The sequence below is a fragment of the Bactrocera neohumeralis genome, chromosome 2 (genome assembly GCF_024586455.1).
Source record: "Bactrocera neohumeralis isolate Rockhampton chromosome 2, APGP_CSIRO_Bneo_wtdbg2-racon-allhic-juicebox.fasta_v2, whole genome shotgun sequence".
In the NCBI taxonomy this organism is placed as follows: Eukaryota; Metazoa; Arthropoda; class Insecta; order Diptera; family Tephritidae; genus Bactrocera; species Bactrocera neohumeralis.
The window spans coordinates 87,905,570-87,930,649 of NC_065919.1; the positions used below are offsets into that span (position 1 = coordinate 87,905,570).

Sequence of the window (25,080 nt, forward strand, 5' to 3'; positions counted from 1 at the left end):
AAAACGCACGACCGAGGTGGCCAATTGACTAGGCCATTTCGTGATATATCCACTGTGACATTCACTGTGTGGCTTGTGGCGCCGTCCTGTTGGAACCACATATTGTCCAAGTCCATATCACGCAATTCGGGCCAAAAATATTCGATTATCGTTGCGCGGTAGTGATTCCCATTCACTGTAAAGTACGGGTCTTAATCATTACGGCCCAATGACGCCGACGGCTCATAAACCGCACCCAACCGTATATTTTTCGGGATGTAAAGATGACTCTTGGAGTACATGTGGATTGCTGCCTGACCAATAACGCTATTTCAAGTTGTTGCTCAGCCCAATTCTCGCACATACGATGATTCTTGTGGTCAAGCGGCTTCAGTTCTTGCGTCAATTTGATCTGGTGAGGTTGTAGGCCAAGATCTTTTTGTAAAATTCGCCACAACGATGTCACAGAGATGCCCAAAGCTTGAGAACGACGTGTGAGAGACTGATTTGGGTCTTCCTCAATTGATGCGCTAGTGGCAGCAATATTCTCGACAATACGGGTACTTCTTTGTCTCACTGGCACGGAAACATGTTGTACTGTGCCTGTGCATTCAAATTTTTTCACTGCACGCTCAATTGTTGATCTGACAGGACGATTATGACGATCATAAATTGGACGCAACGCATTTAAAGTTGAGGCCACTGACTCCGAATTTCGGTAGTAAATTTTAATAATTCAGACTCGTTGTTTGATGTTAAAAGAGCAGGAAGAAATATGGAGTCGTTTGCTGTCCCTATCGGTCTACTTTTGTAGCGTCTTTATTGAAAAAACCCGTTATAAGTAAAGCTTTAATTGAAAATGAACTAATTACCACATACAATTTAAGACATGTATCCATTCAATCCATCCATTTATTTTGATAAATTTGATAATTCTGACTCAGAAGAAAATCACTTGAATATGATGTTCTTGTACGCCCTCGAAATTGTATTCTTTCTTTTAAAATGCCATCGTCCTTGGTAGTATTGTCTATTAAGACTCATAGTAGACTACATATACATACATAATTGTTAGTAACGAAATTACTGATAATGAAAGAACACTAATTCCTTTGTAGTTCTGCGATGCTGTCAGGCAGCAAATTCTACTTAAAACTCGCTGCAGTGAAATTTCCATTACAATCAGACTCTTCGATTACTTTAGCACTTGAAATAACAAAACTGTCTGTATGTAGTTGATAAATCAATTATATTGCGCTCGTTGAACAATCGCAGAGAGAATAGAGATGATAGTAGCAGAAACAGGATTTTAGTAGTATAGTTCGAAATGTAGTTACGGGTTTCTCAGGTTGTGTATTTTTTAAGTTTTAATTTAGGCATTTTTTAGCAAAGATTTTAGTGGTTTATGACAACATAAGATACCCTTATGTAGGGAGTAACGTATCTAAGAGGAAACTGGTTCTACCTTATTATAGTTTTTCTTATTATTGGAGCAAAACTGTTACATAGTATGTAAAAAAAAATTTATTTATTGAACATAATTCTCATTGTTGCTATACTTAAATATCTTTCTTTGAACGCGTTGCGGTCATTCGATAGATTATCGAGTTCCTTCCGGGATCCATATTCATCAAAGCCAAAATAATAGCATATATAGATAAACTGAACGCAACCATGAACCAAAGAATAATATTGAATATAATTGCATAATTTTCGTCATAGCGTGGTGGAATGTTGTAATGCTTCTGTCAAATAGATAAGAAATGGTTAAAGAGAAGCTAATTTTCATGAAATAATAATCTAAGACTTACATGATCCATTGGATCGACTGTTATTATAGTGCTAACATTCTGACCAACCGCTTCCAATGCCTCCAAGTCTGGGCCGTAGGTCAGAATGCAAAAGAAATTATCCTTCCACAAATCTTTGAGTTTTGCGAACACATCGCTCAGCTTGGAAAAGTCTAAGGCAGTTTTTTTATTCCAGAAGTGTAGGCCTACAAAATTCTTCACTTTAATGTCGACTCCTAGCTTCTCAATAACGTCTGTGGTTAAAAGATTTTGCAGCTCGGGCACCATCTCTGCGACTCCGGGCGCTCTGTCTGCAGTCAACATTTTCTTCAAATATTCATACTACAAATACAATGTTTTCTAAATCAAATCTCTTTTGCTATTTTTCCAAATATCTTACTTCCATATTCTTGGATGTTTTATAAAATTCCAGGTTTGTTGAAGACTTTTCAAAATTTAGGATATTCCTCAGCGATGTACCTGGAATACGACCCTCAACTGAATATTTCACTATAGTGCCCAGCACTGAGTAGTCTGCTGTGCTATTGAGCTTCGCTGTCACCACAAGTGCTAACTTCGGCATTTTGAAAACGTTTTTGATACTCATTGCATAAAATTCTGCGCCCGCTGAAGCAGACTCTCCTACAATTGCCATTAATATGTGCTTCACTTGCTTTATTGGTATTGGGACTGCGGTCTCTTCGAAGGCCAAACCCTCCGGATAGCTCATTGGTATGAAATCATCCGCGACAACTTTTGAAAAGAAAAAGGCACTTAGTTCAGTATCTTCTCTCCAATCGCTTTAGAAATTTCGTATTTGCATACGTACCTATACTCATTAGTTTGATCAGAAAGCCCAATATTATCCAAATATTCCCCATTAGTTTTATTTTGAAAATCAGAAAAATTAGCTACAATCAAAATGACAAATAAAAACGAACGAATTGTTCCAGATAATTCATTCGATATGAGAACGTAAAATTTTACTTAGAAACCTAAGTTCTTTAGCCTCTAAGTATAAACATATTACATAACCTTATTCAGTGGTACTTGGCCATTATTTACTTAATTATTTTTTCAAGCGTGATCCATTTCGAGGTTCCATACTTTTTAAAGAAAAGAAGAGAAATATGGGCCAAACCGTTGTTTTTTCAGTAAGAAATGACAGCTCTTAAATCTCTTCAGGTTGCTCTTCATCTCAAATTTGTCAATTTTGCCTCTTTACATACCCATTGAGCCAGCAATGAGTCTTATCGTTGGACAACATTTGGCTCGAAAACGTCGGATCTTCTTGGAACTTTTCAAGAGCCAATAAAGCGGAGCGATGTCGCTTGGAAAGGTCGAACGGATTCAGTTTTTGCACAAGCTCTACTTTGTACGCTTTCAATTTAAGATATCGCCAAGTTGTTCCATACGTCAAACCGAGTTGCTGCGAACGGCGCCGAATCGACTCACCACGGTCTTCGTATATACTCTCAGCTACGGCTGCTATATTTTCTTTACTGTGTGCTGCACGTGGTCTATTCGGTCGAACTCTTCTACTTATCTTAAACCTCTTCATCTTGATACCAATCTTGCAAGGGTTTTCTTTACATTCAACAGGTGGCAAAACTTATAGAACTATCTAAAAACATTGGCCATGACTGACAAAAAGGGCAAGGCCTAATCCGAACTTCCATAGATTTGTAACAAGCCTCGGTAGAAATGACCTTCGGCGAATTTTGGATTTTTCCGTTTCGGTTCACTTTGGGAGCGCCATTCTCTAGATTGTTGTTTCGTTATATCAGTAAGGTTGAATGTAGGTTTCCTCTCCCCGGCGCCCTCTACCCAACGTAGTTTATGTAAAATATTAAGGTCTTTCGGTATTAGTCTGGCATTGACACACCGGAATTAAACCATTAAATTTCCAAAGAGCTCCAGAATTTCGACTTCTTTAAGACATTTTATCGACTTTTACTACCAAATCAGATTATATTAATAATTTTATAAGACGTATTGCGAATATTACAAATCAAGTTTGGCTTTCCTTGGTATACATTTCTGTACTCAAATGGAGTTATTATATTCAAGTTATAACTCAGCTATTTGATCTCCCGGTATTTAAAATTCTCCCATTTTGACTCGACACTTTTATGAAATAAAATAGCGGTATCTTCAACTTTCATTTCTTGTGCTTAATAATAATACTTACTGTACCAGTCTAAGCTCTTAAGTTCTAAAACTGAGCACATTACAATTTATTATGTTAATCACTTAAATGGAAGCGTAAGTTTGTCTCTGTTAATGCTAATGCTACTACGTCCATAAATCAATTTATCGCATGCAAAGCACACTTAAGGGATGCACTCGAATAAGCAGCGGCAGCGATGGAGGCAGCGATGGAGGCAACACAAGAGACAATATGTCAAATGCAGAGTACTCTAGCGCCGATACTACATGCAAATGCGCTCGTAAATATTTATGTACGTATTTAGTTGCCTTCGCCTTTGGTAAGGTTTCTGCGACAGCGACACTTGCTGAGTGAGTGCCCCTTGCTGCCATCGATTCTCCGATGCAAATCGATGCATCAATGCAAAGGACAGGCGCAAGCCGTAAATAGCTTAGCTATGTGCATTATTGAAAGCTGTCACGGTTGCCGCTATTATTGTTGTTGCTACTATACATATATTGTTGCTGCTGTTGCACAATGTCAATTGAACACCAACAAGTTGTTGCTGTCGCTGTTGTTTATTTATTAAGGAACATGTCGCACGCATACATGCATAACTAACCACTTTGAGTATAACGGCCCATAAATAACGACGTTGACATCGTAAACATGTCTGTGGATTGCTAAGCATTGCATTTCATTCGAGAGTGATCAATAGCAAAGGCCCGAAAACTGACTTAAGCGCTCTGAGTTCTAATGGAATGTCTATCTTATGGTTTTAGATAAGAATACATTTTTATTTTTAATGAATGGTATCGATATTTTATCGTTATCGGTTATTGTCACATTTTGCATTGAAATTCGCAACGCGTATGTAATATTTTTAAGTCGGGCGACAGAAAATGCATTGTTGGCACATGATGCAATCATATTACATCCCTGGCGGCTTAACCCCCTTAGCAAATAAGGTGAAAAAGTTGTATCTCCTGAGACCTGAAACATTTATCCATTCCTTCTTCGTCCCTCAAAGTTGCATGTGCATGAGCAAGTAGAGGGTTGGATAGTGGAAGGAGATGAATTGCATATAACTTTTGATTGATTGCGGCGCAAGTTACAGCATGACATAAAACATTACAATTTATTGCATTTTCATTTCCTTTGGGAATGTATTTCCGATTCGATGCATTGATAGCAGCCTCATCTAAATATATATGTTTATATTCAAATTAGTTCGTATAAAAGTATGTTCTCCTATCTACATGCTTGATAAGCTCAAATACTGGTTGCTTCTGAATATTTACATAACCTATCTAAATGTATTCTGATTTTTTCATAAAAGTCAGAAATTCGAGACGATTTTTCGAGAAAATTTTGTTATCAAAAATGTTATTCCTTCTAACAATACCTGAAAAATATATATAGAAGTCGTGTAAAAATTTCAAGATAATAGCCTCAGTCGCTCCGTAGAGATTTTCCTAACCAACGTTTCGAGAAAAATGTGTTTAAAGCTTTCGGAGCCGATTACACTTAGTTAAAAAATTCTTACAAATATACGCACATATCTCCGAAATTCTTTGCCGAATCAACTTAAGGACTTACATGGGTTTCCTGGATAAAAAACCGTATTTTTTAAACAATGTTTTTCTCATATAAAAATGAAATATTTTATTAAAAATTGTTATTGTTACAAACGTATACTATTATGGTAACAAAGAAATTCTGAAATTTTGAAAAAAAAATTTAAACTTCGCCATTGCGACGCCATTTCTCGGAAAAAAGATGCACCTGCGTTGGCAGGATAACTCCTTACAGGATCATCTAGAGTTAAAAATAGGTTAAGTCCTTAACTTAGAACATGGACGAAGAAAAAAAGCTGAAAATTGGATTTTTGGCAGACCTTTATAAAAAAATTAAAATTTCAATGAAAATTTCCAGAAGTTTTTTTTTCAAATAGTTGTAATCGGAAAATAATCTTCGTCCAAGTCTTTAAGAATTGTATCTCAAAGACATGTGTAAAATTACATGAAGATCGGTTGAGTAGTTCTCGACTTCTTGCCAACCGACTTCAAAAAGTTTCGTGAAAAACGCGTTTAAAGACGGCGCATTTAACCTCACAAGTTCTCGAGGCTGTATCTCCGAAACTATTACTTGGATCAACTCGAAAGTTGAGGACAATATTTTAGGGGTGTTGTATAATTCAATAAGACAATAAAAAAAATTCATTTTTTGATACCCGTAAACCCATGCAACGCCATAAAATTTACGGAGAATATTTTCAATTAATCTAGTAATTAAATATATATGTAAATTCAAAAGCGTCTTAACAAAAAAGACTAATATCTAGAAATAATACCAAAAACTACCTTTTTTACTAAAAAGTTTAAAAGTTGAAATTAAGTTGAAGACATAATGATAAAGAAACAACCAAAAAATCTCAAAGCAACGCTATTTTACATTTTTTTATTTGAAATACGAAAATACATATCTGCTTTGATCTGTGGCCAACCAGTATGACCCCTTCAAACCACCAGCTGTTAAGTTTCATTTAATACAAACAATATGTTTTTAGCAACATTTATATGCATGTAGGTTAATTGGCAGACACACAGATAGAGCTTGTTACAATTCTTTTGTTTCCTTTGGGCTTATAAAGCGGATGAGTGAAAAGCAATTTGCTGCATTGCATCAAAAATGGCGCAGGAATGTCAGCAAAACACAACAGCAGCAGTGGGAAGTGCAGCAAAAGCAATGGACTGAAAACTCGAAACTAAATGAAAATGAAAAGATGACAGTGGCAGCAACAGCACCAACAACACCAACAACACCAAAAACAACTGTGACGACAAGTAACAAGTACAACAATTGCGGAGAAACAGTGCCACTGAATGCGGCTGCACAGTTTTATGATTACTTTGGCATGTGTTCAAAAAAGTAAATTACAGTTATCTCTGAAAATGTTCCAAATGATAAAAATTGGGTTACTTAAAAATGATGGTAACCCAATTTTTTTTTGTTTTATTTCATTGTCTGCATTTATAAATAATCCAATTTCTATTTTTTGTTTGATTATTATTTTCTTTTATTATATACGTTGGGTGGACTATAGGAAACTGATACATTGTTTAAGCTAGCACAAAGAGTGTTTAACGTGAATGCAATTATTATGCGAAGACAATTGACGGTTAGCTAATCTTTCGCTCAAAAAGCAAAGTATTTTAAGTTTGTAAAACTTGATTTAACTTGGGGTTGTATGTGAAAAATGATAATAATAAATCATAAACCGCTTATATAAATGCATTAAATATCAATTGAAACCACTTTAGAGCTATTAACGAAGCAGATATGTCAAATAAACTGAGTGAAAAATCTCAGAAAATCACAGCTAATTTCATATTATAGTAAATTCCTACTCCTTTGTAAAACAGATAAAACAAGAAAAAAAAGTAACTTGGGCTGCATCGAAATTATACTACCCAGGTGCTTTTCTTAGAGCATAAAAGAGTATAAAGATTCTTGATTATGATCGCCCAGTTTGTATGAAAGCTACATATACATATGCTGTATTAGTCCAATTTGAATAATTTGTTCTGAGACCGTACCGTTCTCTTGAACAATAATCCTTGTCGAATCGTAAAGATAAAAAAGTTTTGCATATTGATATTGATAGATCATTTTGTGTGCCAATTATATCTTATAGCGGTCCGATGTTTAGACGTGTTCAAATTTTCAGATTAAGGACTAGTTCGCACAGTGATAAATAGATAAGATTAAATCGACTCTGCTCGTCACGTAATAAGAGCGTTACAAAAGTTTTTTTAAAAAAGACAAAAACAGTTTAGGATATTAATGAAATTCTTTATTCTTGTGAAAGTACATTTGATGCCGTTATTTATGGAACTCGATTTTTTTGGATAGCCACTACGGGCACGCTTGCAGGAGTCCAGACGCTGAACCCAATATTCGACGGTTTTTAAGCATAAACTGGCCGATACTACTGTTAAAATTTCATATTCGATATTTGTACGAAGTTCATCAATCGACAACGACATCAAATCGTACGACGGCGGCCAACTAACTGGGTCAATTTGTGAGATAACACTTTCATCAAACTTGGTTTTTCATAAATCGATTGTGACATTCGCTGTGTGGTTTCTGGCGACGTCCTGTTCGAATCACATATTGTCCAAGTTCATATCATCCAATTCGGGTCCAAAAATGTTCGGTTGTATTTGAACGGTAGGGATTCCCATTCACAGTAACGTGCCGGTCTTGATCATAACGGAAGAAGTACGGTCCAATGACGCCGCCGCCCCATAAACTGCACCAAACCGTAGCTTTTTCGGGATGCAATGGTGACTCATAGAGTACGTTTGGATTGCTGCCTTACCAATAACGCATATTTTGCTTATTGACGAAGCCATTCGCCAGAAATGAGCCTCATCCTTGAGGGTGACTTTTCCATGAAAATCTGAATAATTTTCAAGTTCTGGCAGGGGTCAAGCGGCTTCAGTTCTTGCGTCAATTTGATCTTTTAAGGGTGTTGGCCATGATTGTTTCGCAAAATTCGCCACATCGACGTCACAGCAATATTCTCGACACTACAGGTCCTTCTTTGACTCACTACCACGGGAACGTTTTGTACTGGGCCTGTGGATTAAAATTTTTCTATTAGACGCTCAATTGCTGACTGACAGGGCGATTATGACGACCATAAATTGGACAGAACGCTCTTAAAGTTAAGGCCAATTTCAACTCGTTATTGGGTCATATATCTTCCGATGATGAAATGGCAAACTTTACTAATGAAAAATGTCAAAAGAGCGGGAAAAAATACGGAGCCCTATCGGTCTACTTTTGTAGCGTCCCTATGAAAATAAACTCTTTATAAGTTTTCTTTTCTGAAAAACTTAATATACTTCTAAATAAAAACTCGTAGAAGTAAGAAATATTTCGTAATTTTTTATATGCCTTTTGTGATTATAACTCTTCGGGACTCAGCGGGTGACAACTAACAAAGATTATTTATTGAACTTTTTTTAAATACTATTTTTCAAAAACTTAGGTACAATTTAAACCTACATAGTTTCATATTCTTATATTTTTATGAAAAATAGCGTCTACGAATGTATAAGAACCAAAGTAGTTACATTTTTCCTGCAAGGTTGCTCTTGAATACTTGATACATTTATGCAGTTGCAACTTTCTTACACCGCTAAGGGATTTGCATGCAAACAAAACTAAGCTCTTGCATATTAAACTTCAGAAAATGATAAATTGTGATGGGATTTGGTTTGTGGTGTACCTTAAAAAGGTGATATATGCGGTGGTCTACCGTTGCACTGAGAGGCTTGTAATGCATTTGCCGCATGTGGCCGAGCGTGCGATTTGAAAAATATGCATTTATACAAGATAAATTTGCACTGGACGTGAAAACTTCGCAGAAAGTCAAAAAGAAAGATTTATGCACCAAAGTGCTTACGTAATGCAACGGCGGGGGTTGAGAGAGTGACTGCGGCTGTGTGGATAATAAAAGCGAAAGCATTTTCGGCTACAAAACAATTGGATTTACAGACAGTATATATTGATATTGACAACCGGTAATGTTTTGAGGTCAGTTTTGCTAAATTAATTTACATTTGTGGTCGATATTCAGAGCTCGCTCTATTGTATGTGGCTTGCGCCGCAATGTTATCTGACCGAGTGAATGTCTAATCTTTTAATAAATCAAGATCGCTTTTATTAATATAATATCCTATCGGATGGTTTACAGTATCGATTTAATCGGATGCAGATTGCAGCTCCTCCACGAAACATTGTCGCTGGGAAACTGTTTGCAACACTACCATAAGAACAGTGTACATGAGTTGACAGCTTTCGAGAACATTAATTTGCAACTGATTGCAAACGCGTGGAGGTCTCATACCAAATGCAGTGACCTTTTCTGTTGCGAAAACATGCTTATATGTATGTGATTTGTGTATATATTTTTTCCCCTGTAGATGCACATAGAGATTTCATTACTAAAATTTTCGTGGCACCGAGTGGCTTCCGCTCGAAATGACAGACAAAATGCCACTTGCTAACTTTCTTGCAGATTCCTGCGAAAAAGCCTTGTAGCAAGCGCTAACCTCCCTTCCCGCTTGCATCCTACTTTAGCGCTTAACGCGCGCATTTGCTGTGCCTTTCAACACATTATGCACACACACACACACACACATTTAAAGTTCTGGCCTCCTTGGGCAATAAATGCAGCAACTACAAGCGAACTTTTTGTGAAAACTTTGAAGCAAAGCAACTTAGCGGTTTTTTCACATTTTGTTTTTGTAAGTGGCGCTTGCTAAAAGGATAATGGCTGTTTAATATCCTCTCTAGAGCACGCTCTCCAAAAACTACCTGAACAAAATGCAGGTGAAACGGAGATTTTCGGGGTTGCGGGCAGTTGGTGGTGCTCGTGGTGGAAATTTGTATATTATACGCTTGGCTAACAACGTTTAGGGAATTTTACGAGTACATCGGCGACTTTGTGCCGGCAATTTCGCTAGTTTAGCACAAACACTCATAATAAATGCAATAACAACAGCAATGAATTTGCGCAAAATGCACTTCCTTTAATGGTGAAAGTGTTTCTTCAGGTTCCGTTGTGGTGAATGGTTGGTTGGTGATGGTGCTATGATAGTCAAAAGCTGAAAGCTGAAAGCTGAATTCTGAATTATAATTTTAATCAATTATGTGCATTGTAAGCACGAATAGTAAAATTAGCCACGTAATTCGTACCTTAAGTTTGTGCCATATTAATGAGTGTACGGCGCCAGGGAAGAGTACGAGTATTACTATGATATTCATTACAAGAGAATTTAATGTAATGAATTTAAAGTGATTTTTATAGAAAACTGTTCTATATTAATAAATATGTTTTTTTTTTGTAATTTTTCAGATTCTTAAAATCGGTGATTAGGAAGTGTTGCACCCTAACGTTCTAATGCAGACGATATGGTAAGTTTATAACGACATTTATGATATGCTAAACATAAAATTCACACAATAAGTATTATATAACACACTATTAATGTGTTTCCATGTTATTTAGAACAACAACCACAAAGTTAAGAAGTCATTCTCGAATGAAAAGTGTGCATTATATGCATTTTTCACATTTTACACAAATCAGTCTAAAATATTATAATATTCTGATCCAGTATGTGAAATTCTCTCTGTTTTTTCTTTGAGAAATGGGAAGCTTATTGCCATAGAGAAGTAATGAGTTTCGTATTGAGAGTTATTGCGGAATGGAAGAACGAATATAAATGAAATGGTATTATCAACGGCGTCAACGTATTTTATATTTCTTCTCAACCATGATGTCACAAAAAACTATTTTAATGTCCTTGGCTCCAGGTTATATTGTATTGAATATCAGCACTGGTTCCATTTCTTAATAGCTGCTGACGGTTTTTATAAGCAATTATTCTTACCCTTTGGTACTTTATACATACAAGTATATTTATTAAAATAGAATATTCTTCAAAACGACTTAAAAAAAAGCTTTATTAATTGCTAATTTCTTTGGATGGGTCTGATATACTTAGTACTGCCAAAAGTTCTGCTACAAGCTCTAATATATTTTAATTAAGTTAATTTTATTTAATAAAACATATAATTTTTAGAGGAGCAATGTACAAAATTTGTTCTAAAGAGTGCCTTTTTGTTGTCACACAAGTCCTGAATCGTTTCGGCACCCAAACTTTTTTTTGGTATTGACGGTGCTACTCGAACCAAAGGTTTTTCGAGACTTTCCAAATTTCTGTGGTGTATTAGACATATCATGTTCTCCAAAATACATTATGTAATCCCATGGATTCAACTCTGGAATTTCACACAGCCAATTTTCGGCAGCCACGAAATCAGGAATATTACTTTTTAGTCTCTGCTAAATGTTGTTTGCCTTGTGTGCTGGAACGAAATCTTTTTGGGAGATCTAATGCGCTTTATCGAAGAGAGTATTGCTTAACTGCTTTATCCTCCTTCTAAAACATCCTCCTGTTACAGTTTTGTCAATATTTTAAAGTGGTTAATGGAAGAAACCAAACCCTTACAGCAGCTAGACGGTGACCACGCTGAACCCTTGGAATAAAATTGTTTACTTCTTTGGAAGGTTTTGTGTAGATTTTGTCATTTTGTTAATTAAAATCTTCCCAACAGTGAACAATTTTTCATTTGTAAAAATAATATATTTATAGTCCTTGACCGGGTGCCACTGAAATAGACTCCTGTTGTGTTGAGTCTAATTTGCTTGAAGCGCGTTATCAAGCGCGATTGCCTTGAATAAGTCGATATATCCGTTTTGCTTCACACAATTTTCCATTTTCTATAGGGATTTCGTCGAATGCGCTGGCTGAATTGGTTCGAACATCGTGAGGGCAACCAGTTGTCTTTGTATAAGAAACTGTAGATGGTTTGGCCAACTAATTTGCTTCAAACACTCGCAATATTGAGTCTACATAAATTTAACTTACCCTCTCTCCGCACTTTTGTAAAGCAATCAACGTAATACATCCTAGACTTTGTCATTTTTAGGCAACGGGCTAAAAGCTTTCAAGAAAGTGACACAAGAAGCCTCTTAAAATTTAACCTTTTTATAATGTTATCTAAAGGTATTTGTTCACAATTTTCTTTTTTCCGTATACTATAAACTGCATTGAGCACAAAAATACTTTTCTCTTATTTACGTAGATAGCTTTTACATTTCGGGATTTGGCGACCCTAATGTTGTAATCTGGCAACCTACAACTTTATTGTAAAATTTGATATTTTTGATTTTATACATACTCAGATTGCTTTTACATGCGACCGCTATTTATGTGGTTTACAGTAACTGTAAATATTAATCTCGGCTAAAAATGGATTCAAATAGTGAATATTTTTGCGCGATTATGTTTTACAGCTTTCGTCGCTGATTAACTCAGTGCATCGATGAACTTAATGAAATTTTTAACGATGGAACTCCAGAAGCACCAGTATTTATCGGTATTATAATAAATTCAATCGAGGTCGTAGATCACTCCAAGATGGATTTCGTAAATGTCGCCTAAAATTAGTTGTTGTTCCGGAAGCTGTTGATGCTGAGCGTAAACAAATAACGGGTTTTACAATAGAGACGCTACATAAGTAGACCAATAGGGACAGCAAAGACGCCATATTTTTTCCGCTCTTTTGACAGTTCTCTTTAGTAAGGTTTGCCATTTCATAATGGAAAGATATACGATCCAACAAAGAGTCAAAATTATTAAAGTTTACCACAGAAATTCGTAGTCAATTTATGGTCGTCAGAATCGTCCTGTCAGATCAACAATTGTGCGTCTAGTGGACAAATTTGAATCCACGGGAACATTTTTATTACTATTTGATGCAGTTTATGGGCCGGCGGCATCGTGGGGCCGTACTTCTTCCGTGATGATCAAGACCGGCACGTTACTGTGAATAGGAATAGCTTAATGATAATCGGATATTTTTGACCCGAATTGGGTGAACATGTTATCTTACGAAATGGGTCAGTCAATTGGCCGTTTCGGGCGTGCGATTTGACGCCGTTATATTACATATATCCTGTGGGGCTACGTTAAGTCTATGTTCTATGCCAACAAGTCAGCGACGATTAATGAACTTCGTACGAATATCGAACTTGCAATTGCTACAGTATCGGCCGATTTATGCTTGCAAAAGAAAGTTCCGGACATAATGGCATCAAATGTACTATTTTGTAGCGCCCTTATTGAAAAACCCGTTAATACCACATCATTATGTGACCTATCGTGAGATAGAGACAACTATAGGCATTAGTGGAACCAGCAAACCATACATTCAATATTGCAGAAACATTTCAGTGCAAAAAATATTTGTTCACGTTGGAGCCCACACATTTTGTTGACCGCACAAAAAAAGTGATTTTCCATGATTAAAATTTGTTTTTGTTCTCGAATCACGAAATAAAAAAGGCAACCTATGTTGTAGCTTGACATTTGAGCATTGTAAAATAGAAGTAAAACATTATTCTAGCAGAAAATTTAGTGGGTGATGCAGTTCAAAATAGTTATGTCTTAAAAAACTTTCGCTACTCAGAAAATGCTCAGATTCTACCCCAGGAAGTAATGTAATTTAAAGAATGGTATTTGATTGTGGTTGTATAATAAACTTATATTCTCCATTTCATTGTGAACAACTTTAGAAAAAAAAAAAAAATAAATCTAGCTCACTATATGTGACCTGGTCTACGGAAAGGGGGCTTAGGTGTCAAAAAATCAATTTTCACTTTTTAGTTGATTCGGATGGAAGATGAGATGCTTTTTCACGTGATAGAATCCAAACAGTCATAACGTGTTTGAAAGCTTAGCTCCCTTTTCGTAGACCAGGTCACATATAAATATTTTAAACACATCAACTTTGTGATATATGCACGTCTATCTTGAACATACTTTACACATGTTTAGAAAACAAGGAAATGTCAGAACGCCTTTTATTAGGCAAACACCATACCACACCTTGTGTGATTTTTTTTCGTATTCAGTAAACATTAAGCGTTAATCTTCAAGTGCTAATTGCCATATACTGAAGTGTTTAATTGGCTTTAATTGAGAGAAACAGACGAGTGCAAATTATACTTCATATTTAAGAGCTCAAAAAGTGCAACGCGAGAAGACTGAATGAAAGCCAAGCAAAAAAGTCATTTAGCGAAGTGTGTACTTGTAAAAAATAAATATGCTTACATACATATGTATATGTAAGTAGCATTTCATAGCCTTCTGCGCTAATTATGAACAGAAAATTTGGTCATTAAAGCAAAGTTAAGAGAAATGAAGCTTAGTTCGCAAAGCAATATAACACGATTAACAGAAAGTTAAAAATGGTGTAAAATTATAACAATATTCAAGCTGGATTCCTACTTTCATACAACAATGATTTATTTAATATAAACGCGTATATAAATCACAGGGGAAAGGATTCAAATTTGCAAATAATTATAGTTTGGTAGTCATTTAAGAAAAAAATTCTAACTTTTCAGAAAAAAATCTATATTAAATCAGTGAATTTAAGCGAATTTAACTTAAGTAGCATACTTCACGCTGAACTCAGACTAGCAGCAAAAACGTATACCTATATATAAAATAATATAAGGCTCAGGCATTCGGGGGCTCAAGCATGGAATCCGGCAGCATGCCAAAAGCAGCACAAAGAAATTTCGGCGGAGCCAACTGGCAACAGCAGGAAAAAATCTCAGCCTATTCATTCGTTCATGGTACACACACACACATACACCATTTGCATGCAAAAATACTTTTATGGTGTTGCAACACTTGCAAGCCCTCTTTTGGCCGCTTTTGGCTTCCATTATCTAGCCGCTTTGTGCGCTCCACTTCTGCGCTTTTGCTGCCTTGCTATTGTGCCATGTTGCTGCGGTTGATTTATGCAGTGCAACCGCTATTGCAATGGTCCACATTACTCACCACTGCCGTTGGCAACAGCGCCAAAAGTGGGGAGCCTACTTCATATTCATATGAATATATAAGTAAAATCCAGAAACAGCTATACTAAAACTTTTGCTTGTTCGCCAGCGGATGTTTCGGTGCATACGTGTATAGGGTGTATAGAAAAGATGAGGAAGCCTGCCTGAGGGCTAAATCGAGTGCAAAGTAAGCAAAAATTCACATTCAATTAGAAGCGCGTAGACGTGAACTATAGTTGCAATTTTTCGGCAAAATTTTTGGATTCATACATTCATTCACTGTTGAGATTGCAGTCTTTGTAATTTGGGGTGAGGCAAGATTTCAACGAGCTTAAAAAGTGAGTGAATGTACCCCTTTTAAAGAGACTGACTTTTTGTGATATTTTTTAAAGCTTACATTGGTTGGATATAATGTAAATACATAACTTATGAATATAAGTAGAAGTTAATTTTTTCACCAATAAAAAATAAATAATCACCGTTCATTGGTTCCACAAACTAAGTTCTCTGAATATATAAACATATATGTATACACTCAATATGCTCGCGGCGAGTATGGCAATTGGTAGCAAACACGCAAACTGCGAATGTGTGCCTATCAGCTGGGTGGTGATCAGAGCAAACGGCTGCGGTAGAATACCTGCGTGAAGGTAAACAGTTGACCTAATTGCTGGGCCAAGCACTGGCGTGCGTCTGTCTGCGTGTGCTCGTTTGTATGCCAGTTAAATAATTAAAAGCGCACTCTGATGAACGGATCTCATTTGCATGCTTGATGCGATTAAGCGACGGAGACGAAAGCAGGGCGAGACAACACTGTCGCCGCCTGTAGTTGCCACTCAAGTCACTCATCCGCACTGACACACGCCAACAAACAGATTTACATGCCAACTGGACAGTTACATATTGTGGCGGCTGCCGCTTGTCGGTGGTGTTGTTGCCATTCACTCTTGTGCGCTTCACCTGCATTTTGATTACACCGATATGAAGATCTACATATATATGTGCTTATGCTTGTGTGAAGGATATGTGTGTCGATTTAATTGGAAAATACGTAAGGATGACACAGCTACAATAGTTGTAAGAATGTAAGAATGTTGGTAGCATGCCGCCATGAATTACTATTTGCATTTCTTTATCAGTTGCATGAGCAGGTAGTATAGATAATATAGCCAGTTTGAGCTGCAGATTATATTGAGCTGTTTTCACATGAAACTAAGAACTAACAGGCGTTCGCAGTTGACCAAAACAATTGCAGTTGATTTTAAAGTCAACCAACCTTTTAAGTTTTTATGACTGTTATATGTCAGGTGCATAGTTGTGGTTGTATGAAATGTCAAATAATCACAAAGGAAGTCGAATAATTAAACACATTTGCTGGCAAATATTTAGATTATTTTTTACATAACTCAATCGACTTCAAAACGCGTTAAGTTTGGGTAGGCAAAATAATTGACGCTGAAATATAAATAATATCACAAATGGGTAGGGAAGGCTTCGGGTTTAACCGAATAAATTATACTCTTGCAACATGTAAGGATCAAGGCCGGCGGTTTTATAAATATTTAAGTCACCCACTGAACAACATATTCCTCATAAGGCTTGTTTGAAAAACGCAAATCATTATATATGGTTTATGGTAGTTGGCGCAATTCCTATATACCATATGGCATAAAGACAACCGAAAATTTTAAATTGCATTTTTGGCAATACCACAATAATGTAAGGTATATGGAGCAAAGTCAGCCGGAATCCAGATATTTTATCCTTTTTATGCAAAAAGATACATTATTATTAGTAAAACACGCTCTTTTGTTTTCCCTAAGATGGCTCACATATTGGCCGATATATGGGACACAAAGCCAGCCGAAAGCATGAAAATCTTTATATAATATTACGCAAAATATTGAATCGACACACGGGCATACTATTATCAGGAAAGGATTCCTTCATAGGTTTCACGTATTCGGCACCTAGGTGTTTGAACAGTTTTGATTCGATTTGAAAAATGTTTGATCATACTTCAAAGGCACTTTTCATACAAAATTTTATATCGTTATGTTAATTGCTTCTTGATTTTCTACACCCGAATGGAAAGCATAAGATGGAATTTACAATTTTGTTATATGGGAAGGAGGTGTGATTTCGTCTTATTTCGCCTATTTTCGCACTGTAACATAGGAATATTAAGAGCATGTTTTATCCCGAAGTTGCTTGAAACCGGTCGAGCAAGTCTCTATGTTGAACTCGTCTCGTCATATCGATCATCTTTATATATAAAAATTATGAGTCACGTTGTTTGTCCACGATGCTCTCCTAAACTACTGAACCGATTTTGGTAAAATTTAGCACACTGTGTACAGTTCGAACTAACTTATAAGATAGAATAGTAAAAACAATTCATAAATAAAGTGAAAGCTCTATTAAATGGACACGCTATTAAGCGGACATCTTCATGAATTGGATAAAAAGGCTGGTAACCAGACATTGAGAAAACAGCCTTAAATTCGCTATTTTTTCTATGAAAATTATTTGTATGAACATATTCAAAATTAAACCTCAAGTACAATGCTTTTCGATCATAGAATTTTCACTGTATTTAATAGTACACCACAGCAACGCGTGGCCGGATCCACTAGTGTATATATATATAACTTCATATCTAACTAGAATAGTTTTAGGTAATAAAAACAATTTACCGTCACCAAACGTATTAACCAAACGCTATTTGTGCTAGATTAAAAATGTAATTCTTCTAAAGTGTCGCGCAGTGTATTCGTTTCATGTAATATTGGAGAACCATACCTTTTTGGAAAAAGTGCTTATTAAAGCTAAAAGTGGAGCTTTTTCACAATTGTTGCAAGAGCTTTTATAATTTAAAGTTATTCACACTATAAAGCTCAGGAAGCTGTTAAGCTTGTGAAGCATTTTGGAAGCAATCAAGTGTAAGCTTTTATAAAGTTGCAAGCTTTTTAATGTTACTGTATATAAGCATCTGTAGAATTTCAAGTTTTTAATGAGCTTTGCAATGAAATAACCTGTAAGGAATTATTTCATTGCTGAACGAACACAATTTGTTAAACTATTATTTACTATAATTAAAAAAAATAGTTCAACAAGTTTATTCCGTGGTAAAATGCTTTACTTTTAAGAAGCGAACTCAAGTCGCCAATTTGATTAATATGCAGTTATTGGTTAGGCGTTAAGTGATTTAAAGACGAAGTAGATGTTGGATTTACGGGTTTTAAAAATCGACATTATTTATGGTCTTGTTAAATTCCACAACACCTTTAGAATATTGTCCTAAAATTTCAAGTCGATCTGAGCCATAGTTTCGGAGATACAGCCTTGACAACTTGTGTGCTGGATGCTAGCTAGGCTAAATGCGCCTTCTTTAAACGCGTTTTTCTCGAAACTCTGTTTGTGAAGTCGGTTGATAAGATTTCTCGAGAATTACTCAACCGATCTTCATGAAATTTTACACAGGTCTTTGATATACAATTCTTAAAGACATCGACAAAGGATTTTTTTTTCAATTACAACTATTTCAAAAAAAATTTCTCGAAATTTTCACTGAAATTTTAGTTTTTTTATAAAAATGTCTGCCAAAAATCAAATTTTCAGATTTTTTCCTCCGTCCAAGTTCTAAATTAAGGTTTTAACTAAAACACGTATTTTTATACGCTCGCAACAAAGTTGCTAAGGAGAGTATTATAGTTTTGTTCACATAACGGTTGTTTGTAAGTCCTAAAACTAATAGAGTCAGATATAGGGTTATATATACCAAAGTGATCAGAGAAGAGTTGAAATCCGGATGTCTGTCTGTCCGTCCGTCCGTCCGTGCAAGCTGTAACTTGAGTAAAAACTGAGATATCATGATGAAACTTGGTGCACGTATTTCTTGAGTTCATAAGAAGGTTAAGTTCGAAGATGGGCAAAATCGGCCCACTGCCACGCTCACAAAATGGCGAAAACCGAAAACCTATAAAGTGTCATAACTAAGCCATAAAAAAAGATATTAAAGTGAAATTTGGCACAAAGGATCGCATTAGGGAGGAGCATATTTGGACGTAATTTGTTTGGAAAAGTGGGCGTGGCCTCAACCCCTACTAAGTTTTTTGTACATATCTCGGAAACTACTATAGCTATGTCAACCAAAGTCTATAGAGTGGTTTCCTTCAGGCATTTCCATATATATTTCAAAAATGGAAAAAATCGGATAATAACCGCGCCCACCTCCCATACAAAGGTTATGTTGAAAATCACTAAAAGTGCGTTAAACGACTAACAAAAAACGTCAGAAACACTAAATTTTCCGGAAGAAATGGCAGACACCCAGGCTTTTTTTAAAAATTGAAAATAGGCGTGGCGTCGCCCACTTATGGACCGAAAACCATATCTCAGAAACTACTAGATAGATTTCAATGAAATTCGGTATATAATATTTTCTTGACACCCTGATGACATGTACGAAATATGGGTGAAATCGGTTCACAACCACGCCTTCTTCCAATATAACGTTATTTTGAATTCCATCTGATACCTTCTCTGTATAATATATACATTAGGAACCAATGATGATAGCGGAATAAAACTTTACACAAATACGGTATTTGAAAAATATGTAAATGACGTATAATGAAATCTCGATTATCACTTTATCATGCGAGAGTATAAAATGTTCGGTGACACCCGAACTTAGCCCTTCCTTACTTGTTTTCTTTAGATGATCCTGTAAGAAGTTATCCTGCCATCGCGGGTGCATATTTTTTCCGAAGGGTCACTGGAAATAGCGTCGCAATGGTCAAGTTTGAATTATTTTTTTCAAAAAGTTTCCGAATTTCTTTGTTAGTAGTGTATGTTTTTAACAATAAAAAATTCGAATAAAATATTAAATTTTTTATATGAGAAAATAATTTTTGAAAATTCGCTGTTTTTTACGGGAGGAAACCCATGTAACCTTAAGGTTTGGTCTATATTTTGCCTTTTCACAAGATTTGTAGTAAAATATACATACTTATGAGTCGTTCGTTTTATACTCAAATTTCTGTCAATACTTATTTACTTCCAACATTCAGCAATCAGTTCGTCATAATCTCACTTTAATATACAATAAATCTAACCATTTTTTTCAAATGTTACACATGCTCCTAAACTGAAAGGTCATCTGAGTAGTTCCTCTCTCCAATAAAACTTAAAACTTAATATCCTTACGTATACACTTCTATGGGTTCTTCTATGTACGTATACATATGTACATATATACATATATGCTCATAGCGAAAAACTTTCAACGACAAGTGCGGAAAGAAAGGAAAACGAAAATGTTTAGGGCAAAAACAATAACGATGTGAAAATAGAATAAAATCTCAAATAAAAACTGTTAAACAAACACACATTGAAAATAGATTTGTAAACTTAAAGCAATATATTGACTTCATTCATTCATTGGCTCAAAGGAAATTTAACCGGCCGTGTAATGTCAACAAGGCAGTCAGAGGTGCTAAAGGGTAAATGAGACCTTTTGTGATGTGGTTGTAAAAAAGGTTGAAATGGGAAGTTAATGAAGAATGGCAGCTAAAATAGGGAAATGTAAAATAAATGTCATCCTACGCCTTTCAAATGTATAAATAGTGTTTGAGCTAAGTTTAAAGTTGATATTTATTGAGCAAAGTTCTCAGCTTCATAAAACGGCTAGTTGATAGACGCGTTTTAGTAAATATTAATTTTTTCGCGTCAATAAACTTGTCCCTTTCGCCTTATACATACATTAACTTACCCCATTTTATATCTAAAAAAATTTTGATTTTATAAGAGAAGTATCCTTTGATCGTCGGTAAGCAAGATTTTCCTCAAAAGGAATAAAAAATTAAACAATTTCTTCAAGTCAATTCGCCTGCTATTTTAAATTTAACTTAAACTCGTACTAACCTTTATGGTATATAATCCTTGCAGTCCATTTAAAAGAACCTTTTTTCTAAGTATTTGAATGAAATTCTCTTTTATCTATCCTTTTCCGGTTTGATGTCATCGCTGTCGTCGGTGAATAGGGCACAACATGGCCTCAGCACATATATTACAATACTACAGCAACACTAGAACTAAAACAGCGGCAACGGTATCCCCAAAAACAGCAACAACAATTGCGCAACATTGTTACGAGCGAAACACTTCCGGCACACCAGAGGCATGTCTCATCACTAACGAGCGGAAACAATTTGCAGACGAGTCGTCAGCAACAGCTGTTAGTGAAAATACAACAAAAACAAAGACACCTAGAGGAATATCGACGGCATTGTTGTCGTATTGTCTGCCGCCCATTGCAACAATCGACAATATTTGGGTTCACAGCAATTCGGTCACGACGCCACTGCAAGAGCCGACGAGTGATCAGAAACTGCGCAGGGCCAAGCTACAGGTATTGCATGCGAGTACTGCAAACGAAGTTAACAAAGGGGCATATAACTGTTTTGAAACGCCAACGCCATGGAAACCAACTGCTGCCACAAAGCGATCAAGCTCCAGGCCAACAGACCCGACGCTGTCGCCGAATCAGAAGTCACACGAAGCTGCAGATGATGTTCATACGTTTCGTTGTGTGGACAGTGGTAGGAGAGGCAGAAGCAAAAGTGAAAGCGCTGGAAGCTACGGTGACTTGCAAGCAGAACGCCCGCAGAGACCGCAACAACAGCAAAAACGTTGGCATTCGGAAAGCAGAGACGAAGCATTGTCGTGTGGCTGTACAAGAGTTAAAGGTATTGCAAATATGTCAAGTGCAGCCGTGTCTAACGCCAACCAACAACAACAAGGACTGTGCAGTGATGTCGCCGGCATTGTTGTTGGTGCTATTGCAAGTTTACGCAAAACATCTACAGGGAATTGCGCTCGACAGCGGTCACAAGCTATTGCTTACACGCACTGTGCACCAACAAAGGAGAAACATAACAACACAAACAACAAAACCAAATGCTGCCAATCAAACGAAACGAAACAAAGCGAAACACACAACGTTGCCAGAGGCTGCCACGCAGCTGGAGAATGCGATTGCTGCTGCAGTCCGCATCTCTTTTCGTCATGTACACGCCAATCTTCCAGAAATGCTATCGAACAGCAACAACAACTACAACTCAGCGGTCTATCAAACGGCTCCAACCAAGAATTTTCTCAGCTGCTTGCCGACAGCTGCTGGTCGCTCACTTGCAATGCTGCACCTCAGCTACTCAAACAACCACAAACAGCAACAAATGCAACACCTTTGCAATCACAATCCACAACAACAGCAGCAAAAACCACGAATGAACAACGAAGTATATTTCAATACAAAACGAACAAAAATAGCAAATTGTACTACAAGAGGGGTGTTGCGAACGAGCTCTATTTGGAAAGAGCTGCTGCAGCTGATGCTGACTTTGGTGGCGGTTGCGGCACATTTCTATCTACGCTGTGCTGCTCTGTGCGTTCGAAGCTTCTGTTTGCCGTGGCCGACCTGCAAGCCCTGTCACGCGCTCTTTTCTCGCTCATCATTATCTTCAACATGCTGCCGTTATTTTATGCAGGTTAGTGTACTTATTATCATTAAGTATTTAATAGAGTTGCGGCTTAGAAGAAATATAAGTTTCTTCTTGATTTTAACTCAGAAGTTCTCCCAAAAAGATTTGAAAATTTCATAAATAAACTGATTTAAACTAAAAATAAAATTAGTTTGTCAGAATATTTGGTAGGAGCATATGTGGTATTTTGCATTCTAATGCCTTAAGGACGTTTTAGTTTCAGTCTCAGATAGCAAAACTGTAGTTTGATAATATTTTATTATTATTATTTTTTTTACTTTAATTATAAACATTAAAATATCCGTAACTTAAATGAAAAAATTTTTAGCCATCTTTTGTACTTCTTTCACTTTGACTATCGATGACAATAGCTGAGTTGAGGTATCTTTTGTACTTCCTCCTTTTATCTTCAGAAGTAATAATAATATAATGCTACTTAAATATATTGAACTTTTGGTATTCTCTTATCTCCTCCCCTACCCTAATAGGAGATTACCGCAATAACAATTTAAAGCGGTTTGGGTAGTATTTCAAACGTTAAGTTCAAGACAATTTTTCACCCTGCTCTCTACTTTCTTAAAGAAAAAACACACAAACTTCAAATATAATGCGAAATGTTTGTTTTCATTCGAAAGAACGTTTGGCATTTATTTTTGGAAGATTATATCTTTCTAATGTTGGCTGCGGCTACATCTCAGATGAACCATCCCTTGAGTCCAATTTTCGATGACTCGTTCGAGAATTTCGGCTGGTAACTGGTGAATGACTAGTGTGATGTTTTGTTCCAAGACCTGAATCGAAGCCGAATTGTTCGCATAGACTCTAGACTTCACATGTCCTCACAGGTAAAAGTCTAACGGTGTGATATCACACGAACTTGGTGGCCAATTGACCCAAAACATGAAATTATCTTCTCATCGAAGTGTTCTCTCAATAAATCCATTGATTGAAGCGAAGCGTGGCCGTGTTGTTGAAACCAAATGTCGCTGAGATCACGAACTTCAATTTCAGACATCATATAGTCGGTTATCATGGCGCGATAACGGTCACCATTGACGGTTACATTCTCACCGGCATCATTTTTGAAGAAATATGAACCAATGATTCCACCGGTCTACAACCGGTCATTTTTTTCTGGATGAAATACCAGCTAATAAATCTCTTCAGGTTGTTCTTCGTCCTAAATGCGGCAATTTCAATAGTTTACGTACCCATTGATTGAGAAATTCGCTGAACAAAATTTGGCTCGAAAACATCGGATCTTCTTGGAACTTTTCCAGAGCGATGTCGCTTGGAAATCGAACGGCTTCAGTTCTTGCACAAGCTGTATTTTTAACGCTTGTAGTTAATATCTCGACGTAAAATACGCCAAGTCGTTTCATACGTCAGTCCGAGTTGCTGCGAACGGCGCCGAATCGATTCTCCACGTTCTTCGTGTAAACTCTCAGCTGCGGACGTGATCTATTCGGTCGAATATTATCCAAAAATGAATACTAGGCTTCAAGATTGGTGATGGGGTTATGAACAGTACTCTCAGTAGGCCGATAATTTTGACCATGAGTTGAGCGAAGCGCGCGAAACACACACTTTACAGAACGTGAGTTTTCGTTACAAAGTTAAAAAAATTTTAAACAATTTGTTACTGATGGTATTTAATACACAAACGTGTATTTGCAAGTTGTTCGTATAGAAATGTATTTGATAACATCAGCATAATTACTCATATGTGTACCATTACATTGAAAATATCTGAAAAAAAATTAATAGTAGTAATAGTAACAGAACTTTCATAATACTTTTTATTAAAAAAGTAAATACTTTCTTTGTTTTGCTTGAAATGAAGTACTAAAATTTTCAGGTATTAAATATTACTAGAGCCGTTTATTGGCAATACGCTAAAGCTTACAGTTTCTATAGTATATTAAATGCAGGCGAATATGCATACATAAGTAATTTCCATTACCCGACAATTTAAGAGTAGAAATTGAATGACGTTCTAACACATATAGAGCTTTTTAAATTAAATAAAATGTTATTTCGGCTTTCTCAAGGATTTCATGCAATTTAAAATTTTCCGCCATGCAAATAGCGTACACAACATCAATTAGTGTGAACAAA

The 25,080-nt window shown here is 36.2% G+C and overlaps 2 protein-coding genes across 3 annotated transcripts in view; one reads left to right on the forward strand and one right to left on the reverse strand.

Annotated features, from left to right (window-relative positions):
* Positions 1-25,080, forward strand: part of LOC126767809 (dorsal-ventral patterning tolloid-like protein 1) — a 122,019-nt gene that overhangs the window by 11,136 nt on the left and 85,803 nt on the right. For both annotated transcript variants that reach the window (XM_050485454.1, XM_050485453.1), the window contains exons 2-3: positions 10,853-10,911; positions 21,463-22,968. In XM_050485454.1, coding sequence (XP_050341411.1) covers positions 21,471-22,968 — 1,498 coding nt within the window. In that variant the 5' untranslated portion in view covers positions 10,853-10,911; positions 21,463-21,470. The remainder of the gene's footprint in view (positions 1-10,852; positions 10,912-21,462; positions 22,969-25,080) is intronic.
* On the reverse strand, positions 1,539-2,650 carry LOC126766164 (ATPase H(+)-transporting accessory protein 2-like). The gene is made up of 4 exons (XM_050484085.1): positions 2,599-2,650; positions 2,170-2,522; positions 1,791-2,111; positions 1,539-1,724 (listed from the first exon to the last, which is right to left on the reverse strand). The coding sequence occupies exons 1-4, from the start codon at positions 2,648-2,650 to the stop codon at positions 1,539-1,541; spliced, it is 912 nt and encodes a 303-aa protein (XP_050340042.1).

Excerpts from the sequence above, each read along its gene's own strand:
- LOC126766164 (XM_050484085.1), bottom strand. The coding sequence starts at position 2,650 with ATGGGGAATATTTGGATAATATTGGGCTTTCTGATCAAACTAATGAGT. Across the intron at positions 2,112-2,169 it reads AAACATCCAAGAATATGGAA|TATGAATATTTGAAGAAAAT; the intron begins GTAAGATATTTG and ends TTGTATTTGTAG. Across the intron at positions 1,725-1,790 it reads CAGTCGATCCAATGGATCAT|AAGCATTACAACATTCCACC; the intron begins GTAAGTCTTAGA and ends TCTATTTGACAG.